The 25,503-nt window shown below is 37.2% G+C and overlaps 1 protein-coding gene across 1 annotated transcript in view; it reads left to right on the top strand.

Moving 5' to 3' along the window:
* USP34 (ubiquitin specific peptidase 34) overlaps window positions 1–25,503 on the top strand; it is a 265,626-nt gene that overhangs the window by 207,807 nt on the left and 32,316 nt on the right. The window contains exons 50-68 of the mRNA XM_084622930.1: window positions 642–795; window positions 2,978–3,056; window positions 4,446–4,499; window positions 4,606–4,701; window positions 7,283–7,347; window positions 7,446–7,521; window positions 7,618–7,665; window positions 11,696–11,761; window positions 13,513–13,593; window positions 15,518–15,603; window positions 17,636–17,804; window positions 17,894–17,968; window positions 18,729–18,880; window positions 19,272–19,320; window positions 19,417–19,521; window positions 19,652–19,696; window positions 21,215–21,319; window positions 22,126–22,273; window positions 24,661–25,295. Coding sequence (XP_084479056.1) covers window positions 642–795; window positions 2,978–3,056; window positions 4,446–4,499; window positions 4,606–4,701; window positions 7,283–7,347; window positions 7,446–7,521; window positions 7,618–7,665; window positions 11,696–11,761; window positions 13,513–13,593; window positions 15,518–15,603; window positions 17,636–17,804; window positions 17,894–17,968; window positions 18,729–18,880; window positions 19,272–19,320; window positions 19,417–19,521; window positions 19,652–19,696; window positions 21,215–21,319; window positions 22,126–22,273; window positions 24,661–25,295 — 2,288 coding nt within the window. The remainder of the gene's footprint in view (window positions 1–641; window positions 796–2,977; window positions 3,057–4,445; window positions 4,500–4,605; window positions 4,702–7,282; window positions 7,348–7,445; window positions 7,522–7,617; window positions 7,666–11,695; window positions 11,762–13,512; window positions 13,594–15,517; window positions 15,604–17,635; window positions 17,805–17,893; window positions 17,969–18,728; window positions 18,881–19,271; window positions 19,321–19,416; window positions 19,522–19,651; window positions 19,697–21,214; window positions 21,320–22,125; window positions 22,274–24,660; window positions 25,296–25,503) is intronic.

Genomic DNA, 25,503 nt, shown 5'->3' with positions numbered 1-25,503 from the left:
AAAGTCGTGGAATAGTAATATTTCTTAGCAATACACACAAATCCAAATAGTTAATAATTCTAAACACATCTTTCATGTAATTAATCCCACATCTTTCTGTCTTCTCCTTCATGTGAGGTTAAAAAGCAACTAAAGGCTTATGAAGCCTATATTTTTATTTGTTTACAAAGAAATTGTAATTTATTATATTTAATATCCAGTGACTGCTAAATAATTTTCTTTGTAAATACAGCACAATAACCAATATAAATTATTGATAAAACTATTTTTATAATGAATTAAAAATTCCTGGCTTGTTATGTATAGTTTGTTGTTGACTTGTTTTATATTTTCAGGATAATATGGTGGCCAAATTCTTGAACTTTATAAAATGGTCCACCAGTAAGGAGCATACATAAACTGCAAAAGCATTACTGTGTATGCTTGTATTCTGGGTCAGAAGCAACCCCAGAAGAATAGTGACCCGTGCTCCACCTGTTGGGTGTGGGCTTTCTGGCTGCTACCTATTGCAGTGCCTAGAAGATATATGCTGTTTGTCAGTGTATTTGGCAAGAAGTATTTATTGTAAGTTATCTGTATTAATTCTAGTGTTGTGAAGGTTAAAGGAATAACTTGCTAAATATTGTATTAAATTATTTAAGGTTTTAAGGACGACAGTGAATATTTAAAAGAAACTGAAAGTTATGAGTACGATTTGATAGGCGTGACCGTTCATACAGGCACAGCAGATGGTGGTCACTACTACAGTTTTATCAGAGATATAGTCAATCCCCATGCTTACAAAAACAACAAATGGTGAGTTGTTAAGTGTTTAATAATTCTTGTTTGTGATGTATTTGTATTGTGATGTATTGGAAAATTCTTAAGATGACAATGTCATCTATTTCAAATAGGGTACTTTAACTCCCTTGCTTGAACTGTCCTGTTAAGTGATTGCAAATATATTTATTTATCAATTTATCTTCTTCCAGTCAACAAACATTTTCTCCTGGTTTTCGTGGGGCCTTTAAAAGAGGGTGAGCATTGGGTGGATTGATCAGAAAGTAGCTATTTAAAATCCACAGTATGTTCTCTATTAAACTATAAAAGTTTAAAGATAGGTCAGATTTGCCTACATTTCTTGCTTGTGTTACATCAGTTTTGTAAAGTTCATTGGCTTTGCCATGCCAATAGGTGCAGACCACCACATGCTATTAATCCTGTTTGCATATATTCAGCACAAGATGTTCTGATGCAGGTCATAAGATTGTAAAGAATCAGTAAAAAGAAAAGGAGTACTTGTGGCACCTTAGAGACTAACCAATTTATTTGAGCATAAGCTTTCGTGAGCTACAGCTCACTTCAGCATACATGCTTGTGTAATAACTTTGATGTATGCAAGACATATATGAAGCAGAACAAAATCATTACTCTTTACACTGTGGGCTTTCTTATGCTAATTAATATTGCAGTAAAATGTATTATTAGCAGTTCAATGCACATTAACAACTTTGGTAAAATGACTAGGTTTCTGTATGTCAGAGAGATGCCAACTGCTTTGGAAGAGAATGTTTAAATTTTCTTTTGTAAAGCAGATTCAGAAAAAAAAACCCAACTTGTTTCCATTATGATAATAATTATTCTTTGTCCTTCAACTTTGTCCTTTTTGTTTTCAGTTTTTAACTATCAATTTTCATGGCGGTGCTTAACTTTTCATTTTGCTTTTCTTTAAATCTATTCAACTCTACATCTGGGAAATTCTCAGTTACAGTTACAGTTATCAAAATCTGTCCTTACTGTTCTTTGATACATGCAAAATATTGTTTTGTCTCATCTGGAATTTACAAATTTGCTAGTGTTTTCCAATCTGTTGAATTTTTTCAGTGCTCAACACTTATCAGATGTAATTATCAGTGGTATGTCTGAAAATTTTGTAGCCTTTCTTTTTTCTAACCCCAATAGAAAAGGGAAAGGGAGGGAGGCAGTTTCTCTAGCAGAGGTCTTCAGCAGAGACTTCCTCTTGTAACAGTCATTGTGTCCATTTTAGCTGAACATCACTTTCATATTGTAATGTTCTTTAATGGGGTTACTTTTGGAAAAACCTTGCATCAATCTCCTTGCTTAGTGGTGTTGGATTTTAAGAGTCTGACATTGCCCTTTTCTTCTCAATTTTTTGTGACTTCTCTTGTTGATCATGTTTCAGAGGAAGGAAAGATGTCCTGTGACTTAGAAAAATAAATTTTGCTCCCTTCCTAAAACATTAAAGATCTAGATCCATCTATCCATCCAGGGTTCCTTTGGCTTTCAGTAGTCTAAATAATAATGTGCTGGACTCCCTCAAGCTGTCCACTAAGCTCCTCAGCTCCTCTGAATTTGTTTGCTGAGCATTATGAAATTTGTCCATGAAGGTGGGGTATCTTGTTCCACCTCTGTAAAATAGTATTTCCCTTAACAAGGAATAGCATTTTTGTGAGAAACAATGGATTCAACCCCCCTCTAACTTGTCAGGCAACAAATTTATATTTTCAGAAAAAAGGACTAGGTCCTCTTCATTGGGAAAAAGTCAATCCTTTGCAGTCAGATGTTCCTTCAGCTGTCTAAGTCTAGTTGCGGTATTTTGGGAGTGTGCCCAAGCCTTCCTTCTCTGCCCCTAAGAGTGGGTACAAAGGTTTTGGGCAATCAACCTGTTCCCTCCACAGACTTGTTTTTTTTTCCCTTGAGGGGTGGAATCTATGATTTTCTTTTCATTCTAGTGGAAAGCCATCTCTCTGAATAATAAGTCCTTTTTCTCTTGAGGGAAGGTGCTCGTGTCATTTTCCTGGCCACTGATTGACAAATAACAAATTAGCTGGTCAATGTGAATGTAATTTTGCCTTTACTTCCTCATAGTTTTATCTTTCACGTATAAATGTCATTCTTTTGATGTAGATGTTTGGTATTCTTCGTCTACTGTAAGAGAGGTAACAGACAACTGATTCAAAAGTTTAATCTTTTATAGGTATCTTTTCAATGATGCTGAAGTAAAACCGTTTGATTCTGCTCAGCTTGCTTCTGAATGTTTTGGTGGAGAAATGACTGTAAGTTGTAGCCTTTACCTCAAGACTTCTTCCCACCCCACCCCACCCTTTTTTTTTATTACAATCTCAGAAGGTAGTACTGGACAGTAGCCCTGCCCTGAGGACTCAGTCACTCGGGTTCCATAGTGCTCTGCCTTGCCCTCATACCCCTCCAGTTCAACATGTATATGAAGCTGCTAAGGGAGTTTCATTGAGAGGGTTGTGGTAGGGACAAGGAGACTGTACAGCCTGAGTCTGTTTATTTTCAGGCCATGGTGCAAAGTCTGTTTGGTTGCCCAAACTTTCCCTGAGAGGGAGTGGGTTACCTGGAGTGTAAGTTGATGAAGAGGGAAGTTCTTTTGGTGAATTGGGAATTTTTTGGGTGGAATGCAGAGCCAAATTAGTTTTTTGTATGTGTTTAAAAAAAAGTCTATTAGTGAAATAGCTGTACATTAACTTTATAAATACAGGTGCATTTTGCCAAATAAACAGTTGCATAGCAATTGATATCCTTTATAACTCGTGTATATTATTATTCACATTACATTAGTTTCCTGATCTGTACAATAGTGATAACTTTTTTAAAAGCGTTTGAGATCCTTGACTGAGAAGCACTAATAAGTATAAAACATATTAATATTAATGGTTCAGGAACCACCAGTAGCTGCCAGAAAATGTAGTTCTTCAGACTACTGGCCGGAAAGAATTGGCAAATCAGGCACGCACCAATCCCTAAACAATTGTTTAATGTTTGTGTATTCAGACCTATGCCTTGTATAGTTTTTCTTTCGGTCAGAGAAGGGAGTTTCATGGATTTAAAATAAATATTAAAAGCCAATTACTTTACAAGGCTGTTCCAGCTTCTTGCCTTGACTTTTGAATCTACCGTATGAATCAGCCTTTTGTCAGCAGGGTGAATATTTTTACACACCTTTAGTACAAAGCACTGTTAAACCAATTGCAAACATTCACAGTGTATAAAAAGCCTATGGCCATGTGTTTTCCTGATTTGCATGATTAATAACAGCTTATTACAACAATTCCATGAACAAGCTAAAAAATTCCACCTGGTAAAGTTGCCATGCCAAAGTACAACACAAAATTGATTCCATGCAGAAGATCTGCAAAACTTCTGCAGACTCCAAAAAAAGAGGATATGGTCTGGAGAAATATGAGAGGAGTCAGAGTCAAAATACTGTATATGCCACCTTGGAAAATGAAAGTAAGCTACTACAAAAAACTAAAAATTATTTAACGATGAGCAAGGAATATAATTGATGGCAGACCCTGCATGGAGGGCATAAAGTGGAGATGCCTCCTTGCATACTGAGACCAGAACCATCCACAATGAGGCCATAATAACTAGCTTGTAATGAATATTTTCAGTAACCCATGTTGTCTTTTTGACAGACCAAGACATATGATTCTGTCACTGATAAATTTATGGACTTCTCCTTTGAAAAGGTACCCTTTTCCCCTTTCATTTGCTAAGTAAATATATTTTTAAATTTATGACCTAAGTAATCTCTCTGTAGAGCAAAAGTTATACAGATTTCTTTTTCCCTTAAAGACACATAGTGCGTACATGCTGTTTTATAAACGGATGGAACCAGAGGAAGAAAATGGCAAAGACTACAAGTTTGATGTTTCATCAGAGTTGCTGGAGGTACAAGTTGGTTTGCTTTAACAATGTAAAAATATAGTAAGAAATCCTATCCCAATCAGTGGGATCTGAGTAAATATAGAAAATAAAATTTGATTTTAAATATTAAGATAATTGAAAGGCTTGCCATCTTTCATAGAACATTTTGTAATGTAACATTACTCTTTACATTGCTAAAATTAACATTGTGTCAGTGTTTCCATTATAATCCACTACTTTCCAGAGTTTGTAACCCAGCAGTAAAAATTAACTAAAACTTGGTCTCGTAACCTTTAAAAAAAAAAAAAAAAAAAAAAAGGGAAGGTTGCATTTTTTGTAAGTTCCATTTTATTTAAATAAAAAATAGCAATGCTGGCAACAAGACAAAAAGTGTAAAATGGATATTAAATTATATAAAATACTGAAATTCACTGATATTTCTAAAGTGAAAAGAATATGTAATTGAGAGCTGGCAGCATAATCATCAAAGAAAGCACAATAAAGAAGATGGTCCATTATACGTATAAGGCATAACACAGACTAGGTTGTGCAGTTGTTGTGACATAATTTAGCTGGGTGTCTTGTTCTGTAGTAAGGCCCCAGGCCAAAAATCAACTGTCTCCAGCACACCAGAAGTGCAGTTATATTACAACACACTATTTGAAATAGTCATAACTAGTATACTCCAAACAGGAAAGAGTTTGGTTTATTTAAAAAAACCAAAGAAACCCCAAAGTCCATTTCTGTTCTATTGTACTTACAAGTGGGCTGCAAGAAAAATAGTTAAACATTTATAATAAATTATTTCTATGAGATGAGAAAATCTTTCAGTTGAGCTAATATGCTTCAGAGATCTTAAACAGAAAGAATGGTTTCAGTGTAAAACAGGCTATAATATCTGAGGGCCTTCTATATCCTGTCAATTTTCAATGCATTTAAGCAACTACGGAATGGAAAATTATAGCGGGAATTCTGACTTGAGCAGTTTTTCTCTCGGTCATATAGACTAGACCAGAGCTGTCCAGCCTGTGCCTGGGAACCACCTGTGGCCTTCAAGGCTCTAAATTGTGGCCTTTGATCGCAAAATGCATTAAGAAGATTTGTATTGATTACAAATTGAAAGCTTGTATCTTGGGATTATGGCCTGTGATTGTTAAACTGAAGTGTTTAAATCAGCCCTGTTGCTGTGGGGAGAAGATGAGGCAATGCCTCTACTGTAGCTCTAACATGACAGACAGTGTTCTGAGTAACTGCAGCTGCTAAAGCGCTCATTCACTAGTTGCCTGTTGTGTTGCAGAGGGGAAATGAGAGAGTAGTTCTTTCCTGCAGACTTGTGAGCAGGATAGGAACTCAACTGGCTCTGCTTGACCTAGGGAAGTGCCTAGCAGAGGATGTGAGAGGAAGAGAAGAGAAGCTGAGAATCAGTCACCCATTGCATCTCCCTTATTTTATGGCACATAAAAGCACTGAGGGGTGCTCTAACTTGTCAGCTGGCCACCAAGGGACTTGGCTGTTGAGGGACTATATGCCAGCAGGAAATAGTTGGAACACATCATGCACTTGCCTCACATCCTCCATGTCTCTTAACCACCTACTCCATGCACATACTTTGCAAAAAATTGCAGGGAAAGAGGCATAGGAGCTGAACATGTCAACCCTGTGCCTGTTAGAGATGCATCTCTGTCTGTGCCAGTGGTATCCCTAATAGGGAATTTGCATTTGATTGGGGTTTTTTTTGTTTGTTTTTGTTTTTTTAACTCCTCTTCTGCCACCGGAGTGGCCCTAGAGAACAAAAAACAGCAGGGAATCTGTCCTAATGTACTGATTTGTGGCCACTTTTATGTTTTGGCTCTCAGTGAATGAACACTGAAAAACAGTGAAAACAATGAAAAAGTTGGGCATCACTGGTCTAGTCCTTAGCCAGCCAATCAGATTATGCTTTCAGTCCTGCCCAATTAAAAAATAATCCGTAGAAGACTTCAGCAAAGAGTTAAAGTTTCAAATCATTCATATTGGAAAAAAAATTGTGCAAACCAGTTTGGTCAAAAGCAAAATTTCAGTCAAGGAGATCTGGCACAAAATGTTGTTTTGGCCCAAATTCTGCCTTCAGGGTTTTATCAAAAGTTCATTGAAGTCAACATAAGTCTTTCCATTAATTTCAGTGAGCTTCGGATCAAGCCCATACTCCTTAATTGCACCCAGGCACCCCCATTGACATTACTTCTAATGTTTATTTGTTGGCTTTAATGGGGTTGCATGACTTCAGTGGGAGATGCTGGGTGCTTAGCATTTTTGAAAATTGTGCCACTAATTTAGACACCTAAATATGGACTGAGAAACCTAGTATTAGGTACTTATTTTTAAAAATCTTGGACAAGTAAGCAAGTATGTGGAAAGGTGTTTGTGTGTGTGTGTGGAAGGGAGGGGCGATTGGGAACTGTCATCTGCCATAGTAGAAATAAAACATTGAACCTATATTTTAAACTAAAATTGAGAGACAAGATTGGGTTTTTAGTCAACCAATATTAATTTTATTTTTTAAATCACACAAACTTTAATGAAGAAAACTGGTTTCTTGTATCTGATGTTAGTATTTTTTCTTCAGTGGATATGGCATGATAACATGCAGTTTCTTCAAGACAAGAACATTTTTGAACATACATATTTTGGGTAAGTTTTGCTGTAAATACATATTATTCTGAGTTGTTTTTACTCAATCCAGATTTTTAAAATTTATTTTAATTAACAAAATATATTACTGACTCTAGGTTTATGTGGCAGTTGTGTAGTAGCATTCCAAGCACATTACCAGATCCAAAAGCAGTCTCCCTAATGACAGCAAAGGTAAAGTATCTTAACATCATAAAACATTTCTTCTAAACGGAATATGTTTAAATGATAATTCTGGACACTGATTAATTGTATAACATTTTCTTGCAGTTAAGCACTTCCTTTGTTCTGGAGACATTTATCCATTCAAAAGAAAAGGTGTGTTGGTTTGCTTATAAATTCATAATAAGTAGTTGTATGAATTCAGTGAAATTTACCTGTCCCTCTGTGCTTTTATGTAAAAGGATGTGGTTTTGAGTCATGACATACACAGTGGTTTTGACATACACAGTAGTCACTACAAAGAATGTGTACAGTTTCAGATTTCATAGTGACCCTCAAATGAAAAGCATAAAAATGGGTTTGTGCCTCTTTGCTTCTTTCTACTGTAAATTTAAGGCTTGAAAAATTGTGTGTGGTAGGGATGGGGAGTGTTGGGCTGGGTTGGGTTGTTTTTTTCCCTTAGAAATGTCAGGACTGACAAATCTTGTATTCACTTTTTGATGGAACAATTACTGTATGATTCAGAGATGTGAATTAGAATCTTTTTTAGGCTCTAATCAAAGGGGCAGGGTGTTGAATCCTTAATAAAGAGAGTTGTGCTTGTAAGTGTTTCAGTTAAATAGATATTCACATAAACACAAAGCAAAGAGTTTCAATCAGGCTGAATAAAAATCCTTTTAACTCTCCGTTGATTTACTTTCTTTGTATCTGTGATGTCAGTTCTTCAGTCATCCAGGTTAGTCAAGACCTGTATTTCTAATATAAAAACAAGCAAGGGAAAAAAAAGTCAAAAAAAAATTTCAGACCTTTTCATACAGTATATAACACTTATGTTCAAGAAGATTGTGTGCCAGATACTCTGGTCCACCTGGACTGTGTTTGATACAGAACTGTTTCCAGTAGATTGAGGGTCTGGCCACAATTTGGCATAAATTAGTGCAGCTTTAGGACTGCTGTAACTTATGCCTAAACCCCGTTGTTTTCCATTTAAACTGATTTTTACTGGAAAAAACACCCAGGTTTTATAAAAAGTATTATTCATTTTTTCCGATTTTCACCCTACTTTTGTATTGTTCAAATATATAAAAATAACTTGTTTTATTAGGAAAATACTATACATTGCATGAGGTACATGTATTACAATAATACATTAATTTGTTTATACATGGAAAGTTGCCTGTTGAAGTAAGGCTCTGTATTAGTCTAGAAAAGCTGTTCTCAACCTTTTTTTTTTCCTGAGTCGCCCCTCCCCCCCCCCCCCCCCGCCCCCAAATGCTATAAAAACTCTGTGGCCCACCTGTGCCACAGCAGTTGTTTTTCTGCGTATCCAGTAGATTAAAAGCCCAGAGCCAGCATTAAGGGGTTGCAAGCAGGGCAATTGCCTGGGGCCCCAAACCTCAGGGAGCCCCACAGAGCTAAGTTGCGCAGGCTTTGGCTTCAACCCCACATAGTGGGGCTCAGGCTTCAGCTTTCTGCCATGGGCCCCAGTGAGTCTAATTCCAGCCTTGCTTTCTGTTTTATTTTGGAGGACCTCCTGAAACCTGTTCACAGCCCCCCAGCGTTGAGAACCTCTGGTCTAAAAGTTACACACAATAAACAAACAGGCACGCATGCACGCAAGCTCTGAAGTGCATGCGCATCTCAACATATTGACAAATCTCATGCCCACCACGTACACATTTCAAGCTGTTAGCAGATAACAGTTTAAAGATCGGACACACTCAAATGGGAAGAAAACGAAAATCTGTATCAGAATACATTTCAGAACACAAGGAAGTTTAAAAATAAAACAAAGAGAGGAGGAAAGGATGAAGTTGAGTGTATGCACTGCAAATGGTGTGGCCCAATTAATAAATGTAAATATTTATAGGCTAATAGTTCTAAGTCTACAACAGTTAACTTATTATTCAAATGAAAAGTTTTATTTGAGGTTTAGAGATATATTGTTTTCTTAGACCCAGAGGGGGCATTGTGTTTTGAGTTCTGTTTTAGTTCTGCAGCAAACCACATTGAATGCCCTTCATCAAAGCATTAATCGATTGAATAGTTTCCCCTGTCCTTTCATCCACCAAAATAAATCCCAATATTTACCCATAAAAATTATTCATACTTTTTTCCACTAATTTCCACCTGTTTTTGTTGTTGTAGTAGTAAACACTGATAAATCCCTGGGGAAAATTAAATAAAAAACAAAACAAAAGGCCCTACTTATGCCCAAGCTACTCACAGCTCCCAGGAGTTGTTCCAGCACCTGGCTATCAGTCAGATGCAGAGGCATCCTTGCCACAGTTCTTTTCACCTGGCTATCCCAGTTATGCCAGAGCAAACTAAGAGTAGTGTAGGAACTCCTATGACAACCATACATCTCTAGAAAAATCTCCCATGCCAGGGGGATTCTCAAGAGCCTGGTTCCTCCTTGTTTAAAGCTGTTTTGTTTCAGCAGACCAACGCAAACAGTAGCAGCAGGACCTAGGTCTGTGAACTTAAGCTGCTCCAGAACAATACCTGGACTCATTTTTCAAATGCCATCACTGTAATGGAGTGTAAGAGGTTACAGATACCACCTTTCATTAGATAAGAGGTTGTCTATCTCTGGTGGCTGTGGGCTTTTTTGAAAAGAGCAAAGGAAAAGCTCAATGTCTTGTTTAGCGCTTCATCTCTCATGAAATGTTTCTCATAACTGAAGCTGTTGTGAGCTAATGCTGAAATGTGTTATGGGCTTGATCCTGCAAGGTGCCCAGGATTCTGGCCCTGATCCAGCAAAGCACTTAGGCATGTGCTTAACATTAGGAGTTAAGTGGGACTACTTCTATCAGTTAAGCAAACAGGATTTGGCCCCCATCTCATTTTCTTTACTACTATTTATTGGCAATAAGTGTTAATTTTTTTTTAGATATGTATATATATGTATGTATATGTGTGTGTATATGTCTGTATATTCCCACATAAATCTAGTAATGAAATAGGATTGCTAATGTAGTTACATCAAGCAGAGCTGTGACAAAGCCTTTTACTAGCTCCTCAGATATTATTAAATATAAATAATAGAATATAAAATAATTTTCAGCTCTTCCTTTTTTTACTGAATGGTGATCTTTAAGGGCAAGATTGAGTCTTTAGGTTCACCCTTTAGTGTGCTTAGCTGCCTTGCTTCAGGCTCTGAGAGTCATTTCTTGCTCTGCATCTCTCTTGTCCCGAAGGAGTAAACTACTTCACTCATGTGGTCTGTGTGAGGGAAGAAAACAGAGCTATGGCTCCCCCTGCTCCTTGTCCCTCCCCCATCTTACTTGTGAGGTATTGGGGGGGGGGAGGGAAAGAGGCACCTGTAAGTGTATAACCCCTGCTCTTCTCCTTACACCCAGAGCCACAATTGAGGCATCTCTAATGCAGCCAAGCAGGTGTCCATACTTCCCCCTACATTCCTGCGTGGCTGTGTTAGATCTAGAGACAATCTAGTCCAAAGTTAGGAAGTAAAAAAATATATATTCAGTAAATTAAAGCTCTTTACTTATCAGCAGTTTCAACTTCTTTAAACTCTTCATACACTTCAATACAAGAACGTAGCATGTACATTATGGAGAACTAATGTGGACTTGTTTGTTCCTTAAAAATTAGCTAATTTTTTACCATCAATCACCTAATCTCACTTTTAAACTAAAATCAGATTCTAAATCTTAAAATGATACAAAATATTATTTCCACTTAATTAACTGAAAACTCTTGATATGCCTTTAGTTTTGGGATCATGTTGAGAATTAATTTTGGCAATTAAAATAGTGTTGTTTGGCAATTAAAATAGTGGTCTCCCTATTATAGTTGAGTTACAACTCTTGGTATTTGGAGTCATTGGATTTTAATATAAACATGGATTATGATTTCTCCTAAGAGTGCAGGAGGAGGATAAACAATACTTGGGAAAGATTTTTTTTAGGATGTAATTAATATCAAATCAGTTTAAATGTGAAAAATGCAGTGCCAGGATAGTGACTACACAATGCATAGTACTTAGTTCAATCTCCAAAATATGTATTACTTTTTTGTTAAGAGATTTATTTCAGTTTCATTAAACATTTTAATGGATTGTGATTGCATTTGTTCTTAAGACTAAATATATTAACTGGTTGTGTAGAAATTTAAGATTAAGTTGGAATTTGATCTTAAAATCTTTTTTCCTATTTCTCTTTAGCCCACAATGCTTCAGTGGATTGAACTGTTAACAAAGCAGTTTAATAACAGTCAGGCAGCTTGTGAGGTGAGATAAATAATGAGGTGTTGAACAAGGTAAAAAAGTAAAAAAACAACTTTATATAAAAAATTTTGCATTTTTAGGGATTAGCATCACTAGGTATTTTGGAGTATTTGGACATACGTGTACTAAGAGGTGAAATTCCTCCCCCGTGCAAAGCCTAAACTTTGTATGAAGAATGTTGCAGGGACTAAGAGGATGACATTGCTTCCCCTTCTGGTGAGCCTGTAGGCAGGCCATAAGGCAAAACGCTTTCATGACTGTAGTAGTAGACATAGTTGTCTACACCCTCTTGGGCTGACTGTTTAATATTGATAGGTTTTGCAGAGGGGTTTAAGTGGCATGAGGTTGGTCACTTGGCACAGTAGACATCAGAAGGGAGTTTCATGAAGAAGGCATGAAAACAAGGGAAAGGAAACAAAAGGAGCAGTGACATGGGAGGCTGGGGTGGAGTGAAGAGAGTAAGAAAGAGAGTAAGAAGTGGTAAGAGTAGAGAGATAGGCAAGAGCAAACTCATACAGAGCCTTGCTGGTGAAGATGAGGGACTTGAACTTGATGTGGAGGGCAAAGGAAAGCCTGTGAAAGGATGAGAAGAATAGAATGACATGGTAGGAGTTTTGTGGGAGGAGGATGATTTTAGCATTAATGTTTTTGTATGGACGAATGGGAGCATGCGGGGAAGCCAGGAGAAAGAGATTGCAGCCTGAAGATGAAGGCATGTCCAAAGAATGTTGCCATATGGCTGGAAAGAACAGAATTTTGAGATATAGGAGAGGAAAAATTGACAGAATTTGGTCTTAATCTGAATATGCAAGGAGAAGGGTGTCCAATATGACATTGAGATTGCAAGTCTTAATGACGGAAACCTTCTGTTACTGCATAATGTTATAATTTCAGCCATAATTAATATCCTGCAATAGATGTTATCTAATATATATGCATTAATTATAGTGTTTGTTTTCAAATCCAATCTTCAGATTGTTAAATTGATATTTAACATTCAATAATCTGGTGACACACATTCATCACTGTGGTTTGAGAATAAGACACCAAAAACAAGTTAAGTGAAGGACCTAGAAATAGAAGAACATGCTAAAATACTATTAAACCAAGAAAAAAAAAAGAAGAACCTGGATTGTTCATTCTAAAGTGGCAACATTGTGTAGTGAATAGAGCATAGTTCTATGATTCAGGAGACCTCGGTTCTACTCCCAACTGCCTTTCACCATCTGACTTTGGAAGAACATTTAATCTCACAGAGACTAATCTTCTCCAAATGTAAAATAGAGATAATAATGCTTACTCACCTTTGAAAAGCGTTTAAGGCCCTGATTCAGGAATCACCTAAGCATCCCTCTTCTGCAAAGCACTTTAGTATGTACTTAATCTTAAATACGTACTTAAATGTCACTGACTTTGATGGGATTTAATTGCATATTTAAGGTTAACCACATCCTTAAGCACCCTTCTGAAACAGGGATAGCTTCTCTGAATCCAGACCTTAGAAATCCTGGGATGAAGAGTATTAAAGATATTACATGCAAACTCGTATGTATAGTTACTATTTTCCCTCTTTCTTCCTTCCCCAGGGACAAAGGATTTTCAGATTTCTCTTGGACTTATGTTTTCTGTTTTAATAATAATACTTTCTAATAATCCTCTGAATTTTAATAGCATATTAAAGGATGACTGTAAGAAAAAATAATGACTTAATTTGAAATGTACAACAAAGAGCATATAATATGTATTTTATGCAGTGGTTTTTGGATCGGATGGCTGATGATGATTGGTGGCCAATGCAGATTCTAATCAAGTGTCCCAATCAAATTGTGAGGCAGGTAAGAAAAATATGATTTTATACAAAAAAATACCATTTGATCCATGAGCAGAAATGGTTGTTCATTACTAATTGTACAATATTATTGGCCATTCACATTACTGCACATAACTCTCATTTCCTGCTCCATGTGTATATATGATTTGTGAAGTTTATGTGGCTATGCAAACATCATATTATTCATAGCAAAATCCTATTCAGAGTCTTGGAATATAAGGCCAGAAGAGACTACAAGATCATCTAGTCTGATCTCCTGTATGTCACAGGCCACCAACACCACCCAGCACCCGCACTATAACTCCCCAGCTGAAATTAGACCGAAGTATAACAGCCCAAAAGAGACTAGACTGTTATGTGCCACAGATAGATAGTAGGAGGGACCAAGGTGCACCCGTGCTTCAGTCCCTGCAGTAGTAGGAAAATGATTATGTGATATATACTCAGATAATCCTGGCATATGACCCGCACCCACTCACTGCAGAGGAAAGTGAAAATCTGCCAATCCAACCTGGGGAAAAATTCTTTCCCAGCCTCACATGTGGCAATCAGTTACTCCCTGAGTGTGTGAGCAAGAACCATCCAGTCATAAATGCAGTGTTATGGTTCGCAGTCAAAATCACTAAGTCAGATAGGGCTTAATTTAAGATTCTTGCAACATCAACATAAACTCAGTCAAACTGCATATTTGTTTATATTAACTTATATTTTGTAACATAAAAAATGACATAGTGATCTACACACTTAACCAGAGAAACAGGAATAAAAAATAATACATACTGTAAGTACAACGCTCCCAAGTCAATACTTGTGTTCAAACCTTAACTTTTGCATTTTCTGTTTTTTTGTGTGCTATTTTTAACTGTGAAACATTTTCATTAACATAATTTTTGAATTTTATTTCCTTTTCTGTAAAAGTCATGAAAGTGAAAAAGCTATCTGTACTTAGTGTTAGTATTTGAATATTCACAGTTACTCTAAGTTCATAACTCACTAAGGTGGGAATGAGATAGAACCAAGCTGTTTGACTTTGGCTGCTTAGCTGAAGGCATTTTTTTATTAGCTTATATTACGACTATATCTTGCATCAGAAAAAGATACAAGTAGTCCCACTGACAACTTGCTTAGCTAGAATCTGCAAGATTCTGTACTTGAATTCTATAATTTGCAAAATATAGCAGAATGTATCAATAAAACGCTAAAATCGTAAGTGATTTTTTTCTCACTACCACAGTTTTACCTTTTTCTGGTATTAAGATGTTTTTGGGAGGATTTTGCTATGTGTGCCTCCTTTGGTCAGGTCAAGTGGGGAGAATGCTATGGTAATAGTTGCAGTGTAAAAGTATAACTCATTAAATATGCAGCAGTGTCACAATGGCAGTTGTGCTTCATTAGGTGCGCTTAAATATTAGACAAATGTGCTAGTTCTTAATGAGTACAATGTATATTTCAAATTTCAGCCATTTTTTGCTATAGACATTCTTAAAAAAAGTTTAATTAGAATTATTGTACAATGAAATAAATTTACGCACACCCAGAGACAGAGTATGCAAAATGTCAGGCAAAAAGTAAATAATGAATATGTAGGAACAGAAAATAATGGAAACTATTGTGTAACCTTTATGACAAGCACTGTCAGGTGCCCATTTCATTATAATCCAAAATACGCTAATAGTAAGACCGTATCTAGGTTCCAGCCATGAAGTGTGTTCATTAAAATCAGGTTTGACTGTCACATTAGAGTTTGATACTGCAACATGACAGCAAATAGAATATGGTCATCTTAATCGTGACTATAATTTTGAAACATTTAGTATTGGGAAACACAGTTTTTGGAACCTGAATATGCTTTACTATAAAAACACAGACCCACGCATACTTAAAAAAGTGAACAAAAGAAGTCTATTTTATAACTTATCCTTTTGCAGATGTTCCAGCGCTTGTGTATTCATGTGATACAGAGACTGAGGCCAGTGCATGCACATCTGTATCTGCAACCAGGAATGGAAGACTGGTAAAATATTTACACCTGAAACCTTTTTTTATTTTTAATTAAATGTGCTACAACTGTGTCAAAGATTTGCTTATTAAATTATCCTAAATTATCCTGTAAGCATGAGACAAACAACAGAGATGTAGGAGCAGGAGCAATTACAGACAGAGTGAAAGCCACTTGGCAACAAACACACCCCCAGAGCCTACGTGGCCCTGGCTGCTAGTATGGTTGATTGATGATGTTGGATACCCCACTGGGCTTGTGGGATGTCTCTCCCTTCATGGGGCTTGGATGCATCATGGGGCTCCCCTCTGACCTTTCAGCTCCACAGAAAATATGTCAGTCCTCTCCAGAATGGCTGCCACCTGTGGCACCAAAAAGAGACACTAACAGAGCAGTTAGAGCAGATCTGTCATCCTCCTCCTCCTTTCTTACATGTTTGGATAGCAGTGAAATAGTTAATGATATCAACATTTTAAATTGCCATCTTTGGGGATCTGAGTTAACACTCTCAATTCGGATTAATGGAACAGTTCATACCTCTGCGGGCTGTTCTTTTAGGCTCTTTGCAGATTCAGGCAGTAATCGCTGTATCTGTTCATACTCATTTCACGTTTTCTGGATTTTCTCATCAGGGCTACAGACATTCCTATAAATGAAATCTGAGATTTTAAAGAAAAAGGTGGCAGCCTCAAGAAATAGTGTCAGTTCGCTGACCCAGCATGACTTAGCCCAGTGTGAATTCTGGTCTTTTTCCCTCAGTGGGGTCGGAGAAATTCCTTCACTATGGGGGCAAACGCCATCACATGTTCCTTTTGTGGTGTGTGAAAGTTCTTGACCTATCCTCTTGCTGGTGGAGTGGGAATGTGAGGATCAGACCATATCATGCAGTACTGGGGAAGATTCTGCTATAATCTCTCTCTCCTCTGCAAGGTTCTGAATTTTTACCACCACATTTTGCCTTACAGAGTGTGGTGGTGCTTAACATTTCAGCATTAGAGTTGAAAGATAGCAGCATCCATACTCTACTGCTTCTAAAAAGACCTCATTAAGACAAGGCTGCTGCAAGAAGGATAAGGAGACCTGGTGTCTCAAACAGTGTCATATAGGTGTGGAAAGCCACTTCGTCTTTCCCAAAATGTGACACAGGTTGGGGCTCATTTCCTGATCTCTTCTTAGCACCCAGAAATAACTTCAGGAGACATGCCCCTCTGTGGAACTTCATTTTCCAAGGGAAGAGTAGAGGGAAGCAAAACTGACTCAGGTACTATGGTAGGGATATTAACAGTTTCTCTTGGTAGTGGTGTTGGCACAGGTACTGAAGCTAAAAACGTGTCTGAGGGAAATGCACAGGCAATATATATATTTGCCTGTCCCCTTGGGTGGGATGTGAGAAGGAGGAGAAGGTGCCATAAGCAGATAACTGAGTTAGTAAATCAGATTGCTTGTGGCTAGACAGTATTCAGGAAGAGCACAGCTGCTGAGGATGGAAGGGAGAGGATTCGGTTCATTTTAAGTTTCTAAGACAAAACATTTTTGAGATTAGAATATTTAAAAAGCATTAGAAGAAATTTTCGAAACATGATGAACACTTACTTTTTTCTGATCCTGGTATCTCTGTCGCTTGTCTAAAACACAGGTCTCATTTGCAAACAACACCATAACATTCCTGTACAATAATCATTGTCTGACTTGATAACTGAGAAAATTTGACATGGAAGTTAGAGAGAGACTAATTATGAAATCCCATTATGTTTTTTTATAAAATTCCTCTTCCGACTAAAACCATGCTTTAATAAATTCATTTTCACCCTCATTACACTGACAAGCATTTCAGTGGTAGGTGCCATTTATAATTTGGGTGATTATATTGTGATGTATAATTGTCTTCCATGGTATACTTACCATAGCTGATATAGTGTTGGAGCCTTGAATCTTTACAGTAAGAATGGAATATATAAACATAGATTCATTGAACTTCCATTTGGACTGGTTCAAGATCATTTTGTCTAATGCAAGTTTAACGTACTAAATAGAACTATGTTTTCAGTTCGGATGACATGGATGGTCCTGTGGAAGATATTGGTAGCCGCTCATGTGTAACTCGCTTTGTGAAGACGCTCTTGTCAATTATGGAGCATGGTGTTAAACCTCACAGTAAACATCTCACGGAGTACTTTGCATTTCTTTATGAATTTGCCAAAATGGGAGAAGAAGAGGTGAATATAGCTTTTGTAGTTTTAGAAATTGTGTTTGTATATATAAATGTATGTGTATTACTCAGATAACTCAATATTTACATTTTCAGAGTCAGTTCTTGCTTTCATTGCAAGCCATATCAACAATGGTCCATTTCTACATGGGAACTAAAGGACCTGAAAATGTAAGTTTAAAATATTTTTTTTTGTAGAAAAATAGATTTTCATATTTCAGACTAAGTAATCCTTGTTGCTTTCTTTTTTAATTTACCAGCTGATAAATAATATCAAAACTGTTCAGTAAATTTTGCACTTTAAAAGAAAAATAAATTAATATGGTCATCTCAAGTGAATGTAGCATTTCTGAAAAATGCTGGATTGATTATGCTGTATACTGACGTTTTTTGTTTAGTACAGAATTAGCAGCAGACATTCAGGTTCTTCATACTGTCCTATCAGTGTGCCTCAATTCTGGTTTAGAGTGACCCCTTCTAGACCTGAGAGGATAGGTCAGTTTCCATATCCATTTAATCCTTGGTTTTTCTGCTGAGACTGGCAGTAATATTGCCCTTTGTGTCAACAGTTTGTATTATGTAGACTGCTATCAGCTAAGATGTGAACTGAGACTACCAATTCACTTCATGTACACTTTAAACTTGCTTGCAATTTCTTAGTAATTAATTAAATTATCATAAAGAAATAAATAGGATGGTCTCAACCCAGCTTTTGAATTTATGTTGTGTAGTTTTCACATACAAATATTTGAACATGCAAAGCAGATAATTAGATGTCTGTTTGATTTGATTTGTGCAAGCAAATTAGGGTGTTTGGAATGCTCAAAACTGAGAAAAAAATTTAAAACATTTAGAAGTCTCTCTGAAACTCTGGTATATAATGTCATTATTGAGTTTATGGATCCCCTCCCAACCCCCCCTGTTTATCCAGCCACAAGTTGAAGTGCTATCTGAAGAGGAAGGAGAGGAGGAGGAGGAGGAGGAAGACATTCTTTCATTAGCAGAAGAAAAATACAGGCCTGCTGCACTTGAAAAGATGATTGCCCTGATTGCTCTTCTGGTTGAACAGTCTCGCTCAGAAAGGCAAGAACTTCCAAGGGACATATTCTGACTTTGGTTGTACTGTGTAAATCTGGAGTTACTCTGGTTTTACACTAGTGTAACTGAGATCGTACTCTGGCACAGTGTCTTTAGGCATTTTAAAGTATAATATTGAGTGCTTTGCTGACCAAACGACTGAAGTTCCTAGTAAGACCATTGAACAATCATTTTATAGGCCTAATTTTTAATTATTTAGCATGCTCAAATTATAGTATCAGTTTTAATTTAATTCATCTATTTTCTCTTAGGTGTAACATTAAAATTTATAGTAGAGAGCGCCTTGGGCTGACATACTCAGTTCCCTGGTTGCTAGTACATAAATCCAGTTTAATGGTTTCTATGCTAAAGTGATAAATATTTTGTTGTGTTTTAGGCACTTGACTTTGTCACAAAATGACATGGCAGCATTAACAGGAGGGAAGGTAATATTTCTAAATATGAAAATATAATCAACTACCTTGGGGGAAAAAAATCATTAAAAGTTGTCAGATATTAATAATACCTTGGTCCTTTTACAGGGTTTTCCTTTCTTGTTTCAACATATTCGTGATGGCATCAATATCAGGCAAACCTGCAATCTCATTTTCAGCCTGTGTCGGTACAATAATCGACTTGCTGAACACGTAAGTACCAGCCACTGCTGCTGCTTATTTGTTGAGAGGGTTTAACTGAACAGTGTACTGGGGTGATTTATTGTTACAACTGAACAAACATAAATCTAAAAGTGAGTTTTGTTTGTGTTTTGTTTTTAAGATTGTGTCCATGCTTTTCACATCTATAGCAAAGTTGACTCCTGAGGTATGTAAAGAAACTGCCTATCTAGTAAATGATTTGTCTTAATTTTTTTCTGTTTTAAATGACTAAATTAATCTTTTGATAGCCAAATGATCCATTAAAACTTACATAGAGGAAATAAAATCTTACTGCATTATATACCAGCTTTTCTAAAATAGATTACCCAATTCCAGATAATCACTTTGCTCAAAACCAAATCGCACTTTTCTAGATTCTTCACGTAGAGAGTTAAGAGAAATGATCTGATAAATAGAAATGTCTGTGGACTAAGATAAGTGGAGAGAACAGATTATCCTGTGATTGTGCAAGTCTTTCGGCAAAGTTCTGCAGTTAGATGCACACGAATGTTAGGTGGAATAAATCTCTGCTCTAAAAAACAAGCATATTGAGAGCTCTGTGTGCATTCCACATGATAAAGATATGCAAAATGGGAAGCGTATGCCCAGATAAGGCCATCTTCATTTGCTACTGTCAGAAACAAGTAAAGGGAAAAATAGGGGCATGGCAAAGGGAGGAGACCTGATCATGCTTGGAAAAGAAGCACGTGCTTAAAGCAATCTCATGATAACTTTGTGTATTAGAAGAGGAAATATCAGATGGTGACATCCATTTCCCTACATATGGTCTGACATGTACTAAATTTTAATGTTTTTTTCCCTTCACCCTGGTAGTATTTTGTCCTTGCTGAAGAGTAAAGTGTATAAAAAATCCAACAATGTTTAGTTTAGTTTTAGCAAACTTTAAAAACATATTTAAAATTAGAGCCAATATGATAGGTTACAAATGGCTGGGTAGTTTCAAAGGTAACCCTAAGCTAGTAATCAATTTGAACCCTGAATGACCAAATGATTGGTTGGTTTTGGGTAAAAGTTCAAGGTGTCAGGTTCCTGAGACAGACACATTTGAAAATGTTACCCTTCATGCAAATAAATTAAGATGATAATTTTACAGTGAGAGTGATACCATCTATATAATAATGTGCTATAGTTGTCTGTCCTCCAACACTGTGCAAGTGTACCACAGCCCTCTATTAAGAGAAATGTCCAAGCAGTCAAGTGTGTGTGATCACGTTATCCACTCCTGGCGAATACTGCTCCAGTACTGAGATCCCTAGTGCAGGGATAGTCAGTTATTTTTTGTCAAAGTCCAAATTTCTTGGCTAAGGTGTATAGTCAAGGTCCAGACTCCAGAGAAAATAATTAAAAAATAATAACAATAATGCATTTGGTGGTCTGGATTTGGCCTGCAGTCTACCTATTGATTATCCTAGTATGATCATTACTTGTTGTATTTCATTTCTGCAGCATACAAAGGATATAAGCCTTAGTCCTACTATATGCATGAATGTTTCAGAGGTTACAGCTAGACATAGGTCAAAGATTATTAAAAGTGTTCTGATATCTGGTCTGTTTTCAAAGATTTTTTATGCAAGTATTTGGTTTAACATAAGAACTATTTAGAGAAGTGTATCACTTGACTAAAAGTGATCAAAATGTATATATGTATCTTTTTGCATTGCAGGCAGCCAATCCTTTTTTCAAATTGCTGACCATGCTAATGGAGTTTGCTGGAGGTCCTCCAGGAATGCCACCCTTTGCTTCTTACATCCTGCAGAGGATATGGGAGGTACAGTATGTAGAACAAATCATATTGGATTCTTTTTGCCGTTGATCACTTTTTTTTTGCTAAAATACTGAGTTTGTTTTAAAGGGAGTGTTCATTGTTATCCTTCCTATTCCACTGTGTCAGTTTGAAGTTATAATTTAGTCATCGCTTCTCATTCAAAGAAACAGTGATAAGCTGATAGCCCATAACATTGAAATAATTCATCTGTTTTTATAATGCCCAAAATGTGCTGGGCAGTTTATAAACAAACAAGGAGACTCTCCGTCACCCTGTCACTTCAAGATAATAGGCCTTGTGGGAGAATATTTTAAGGAGTTGAAGGGACGGGGAAGAGGGTACAGGGATTGAAAGCCTTTCTCTTCAACATAAACTGTAAAGACTCATGCCTTCAGCTCTAGAGGTAATCAGTTCAATTCCTGGTATTGGCCATCATGGCAGCCGTCACACTGGGAGGTGTCCCACTTTAAAAGATGAGAGGTATGCGTCATCTTGCAAAAAGTACAAAAAGAAAATATTTTTACAAATGGGATTACTCTCAAGGTTGGTTAAGTATCAGCCTTGAAAGTATCCCCCTAAATTTGTAAACGTTTTTAAACAATACTGTAAAATGTAAATAGAGTTTATTTGCTGGATTTAATAATAGTGGAAGGAATTTTCAAAAGTGCGTAAGTGACTTAGGAACGCAAAAGCCATTGACTGTGATTTAATTGACCCATTATCTTACTAATTCTTAGTTGTTTTTGATATAATGAGTACTATAAAATATACTGTATTTTATTTGCTGCTGTTTTCCTCTTTTCTTCTAGGTGATTGAATACAATCCATCTCAGTGCCTGGATTGGCTGGCAGTGCAGACTCCTCGAAATAAACTAGCCCACAGTTGGGTGCTGCAAAATATGGAGAACTGGGTTGAACGTTTTCTTTTGGCACACAATTATCCTAGAGTCAGAACTTGTAAGTTTTATATAAGTTAAAGAAATTGGCTCTTCAGATTATAAATTGTTATTAGGGCCCTACCAAATTCACGGCCATGAAAAACGTGTCATGGGCCATGAAATCTTGTCTTTTGTGTGCTTTTACCCTATACTACACAAAAAGAAAAGGAGTACTTGTGGCACCTTAGAGACTAACCAATTTATTAGAGCATAAGCTTTCGTGAGCTACTGCTCACTTCCTCAGATGCATATCGTGGAAAACACGTCTGAAACCTATACTACACAGATTTCATGGGGGAGACCACCATTTCTCAAATTGGGATTCCTGCCTCAAAAGGGAGTTGCAGAGGGGAGGTCACAAGGTTATTTTAGGGGGGTCATGGTATTGCTAACCTTACTTCTGCACTGACTTCAGAGCTGGACAGCCGAAGAGCAGTGGCTGTTGGCCAAACCATGCCACCCTTATTTCTGCACTGCTACCTTCAGAGCTGGGTGGCTGGACAGAGGTAGCTGCTGAGGGTCCAGCTCTGCAGGCAGCAGCACAGAAGTAAGGGTGGCAATACCATACCAGGCCATTTTTACTTCTGCGCTGCTGCTGGTGGCGGCTCTGCCTTCAGAGCTGGGCTCCTCTCCAAGAGCCACCACTCTTCAGCAGCTCAGCTTTGAAGGCAGTGCCGCTGCCATCCACAGTGCAGAAGTAAGGGTAGCAGTACCGCAACTCCCCCACAATAACCTTGCAACCCCCTCACAACTCCTTTTTTTGGGTCAGGAGCCCTACAATTACAACACTGTGGAATTTCAGATTTAAATAGCTGAAATCATGAAATTTATGATTTTTTAAAATCTTGTGATCATGAAATTGACCAAAATGGACCATGAATTTGGTAGGGCCCTAGTTATTATATATAATGTTTTCTTACTACAAGTGAAAATGGAATTTTCTTGCTATTGTGCCTATCTGTTATCCACAGATTACTCACCTTGAAATAATTACCTTCATTAAAGCTAGCTTTAATTTGGTTGATACCTACTGTATCTCATCAGTAAATAGTAGGTTTCAGAGTAGCAGCCGTGTTAGTTTGTATCCGCAAAAAGAAAAGGAGTACTTGTGGCACCTTAGAGACTAACAAATTTATTAGAGCATAAGCTTTTGTGGATTACAGCCCACTTTTTTGGACGCATAGAATGGAACATATAGTAAGAAGATATATAGATATATATGTATATATATATACACACACACATACAGAAAAGTTGGAAGCTGCCATACAAACTATGAGAGGCTTATTAGATATATATATACATATATACACACACATACAATTAGCCTCTCACAGTTTGTATGGCAGCTTCCAAATTATCTGTATGTATATATGTATCTTCTTACTATATGTTCCATTCTATGCATCCGATGAAATGAGCTGTAGCCCATGAAAGCTTATGCTCTAATAAATTTGTTAATCTCTAAAGTGCCACAAGTACTCTTGTTCTTTCATCAATCAATGTTATCTTTATTCGATGAAAAACATAATTTGATTTATTAACCTGAATGATGATACATTTACATTTTCTGTGTCTGACATAGTTAAATTAATATGATCCAAATATCACATGGCTTCAGGGGAAGGGGTAGTCCAGGAGGTTATCCTTAGAATTTTAACCAAATAGTTGCATTTTAGGTGGGAGTGGTATTTGCTGTCCCTTTTACATTCTCCCCGCCACTCCCCCGACCCTCCAAAATTAGTAATTGGTTGAGCCCTTCAACTTGCAGATCCCAGAGAAGCCTGCACCGCTGCACTAGCTCCAAATTCTTCTGGGTCCCTGGTGTTGTGGTAGGAGCCATGCTGCCATGGTTGCCTCTGTCCTTGCTATTCCTAGAAACCTCACGTCCATAGGAATGGTGGTAATAGTAGTAGTAGACTTCATGCTGTTTTAACAGATTTCCTGTGGCTTTGGGTTGGGAGACAATGTGTATAAACTGGAGGCACAGCGTTGCAGCTCCCATTTATAGGGAACACTGAAGATCTAGTGAGATCTGATTAACTGATAAATATTTTAGTAATAAAAGAATAAAATAATCATTTTCATCTCAGCAACAGGCTGCAATTGGATGCATTGTGTTCTAGTAGATAGGGCAGGGCAATGAACAGGAAATTAGAATAAAAAGTTCTGAGGTCTGTTCTCGATTGTGCTCTTGACTCACTGTATGGCCCAGGACACATCTCAGGTTTACTGTATCTCAGTTTTTCCATCTCCAGTTTGATGGTAATAGTACTTACCCAACTTTGTAAAGTGCTTTTAGATCCACTAGTGAAAAGTGCTATAAATGGAAAGTACTCATATAAATATTAATCTGCATGTCCTGTTCAAAGATTTGACAGATTTGTTTTTTGTTTTATTTTGAAGCTGCAGCCTACCTTTTGGTGTCACTTATTCCAAGCAATTCATTCCGTCAGATGTTCCGATCAACTCGATCCTTGCATATCCCTACACGTGACCTGCCTCTCAGTCCAGATACTACAGTAGTTCTTCATCAAGTCTACAATGTGCTTCTTGGCCTGCTTTCAAGAGCAAAGCTGTATGTTGATGCTGCTGTTCATGGCACTACTAAACTGGTGCCCTACTTTAGTTTCATGACTTACTGTTTAATCTCAAAAACTGAGAAACTTATGTTTTCCACTTATTTCATGGACTTGTGGAACCTTTTCCAGCCTAAACTTTCTGAGCCTGCTATAGCCACCAACCACAATAAACAGGCTTTGCTCTCTTTTTGGTATAACGTATGTGTTGACTGCCCAGAAAATGTACGCCTTATTGTACAGAATCCTGTGGTGACAAAGAACATTGCCTTCAATTACATCCTAGCAGACCATGATGATCAGGATGTGGTGCTCTTTAACCGTGGGATGCTGCCTGCCTATTATGGCATTCTGCGGTTATGCTGCGAACAGTCACCTGCATTCACAAGACAGCTGGCTTCTCATCAGAATATCCAGTGGGCCTTTAAGAATCTCACACCACATGCCAGTCAATACCCAGGAGTAAGTACATTCATTCTGAATAGATATTCTGACACTTGTTCTAAATGCCTCCTCATTTGTATTGCTTGACTATATTTTTTTATAAAAAATACTTTGAACTAGACAAAAGCTCAACTTTACATACCTAAAAGCAAAAATATTATTGAGTCTTGCGTTCCTGATATGAATAACCATAAAGCTTATAGGGCCAGCCTCTGAGCACCAGTTC

The sequence above is a fragment of the Lepidochelys olivacea genome, assembly GCF_965140295.1.
Source record: "Lepidochelys olivacea isolate rLepOli2 genome assembly, chromosome: 3".
Lineage (NCBI taxonomy): Eukaryota > Metazoa > Chordata > Testudines > Cheloniidae > Lepidochelys > Lepidochelys olivacea.
The sequence above is the reverse complement of the archived record's forward strand: the minus strand, read 5'-3'. Positions and strand labels throughout refer to the sequence as shown.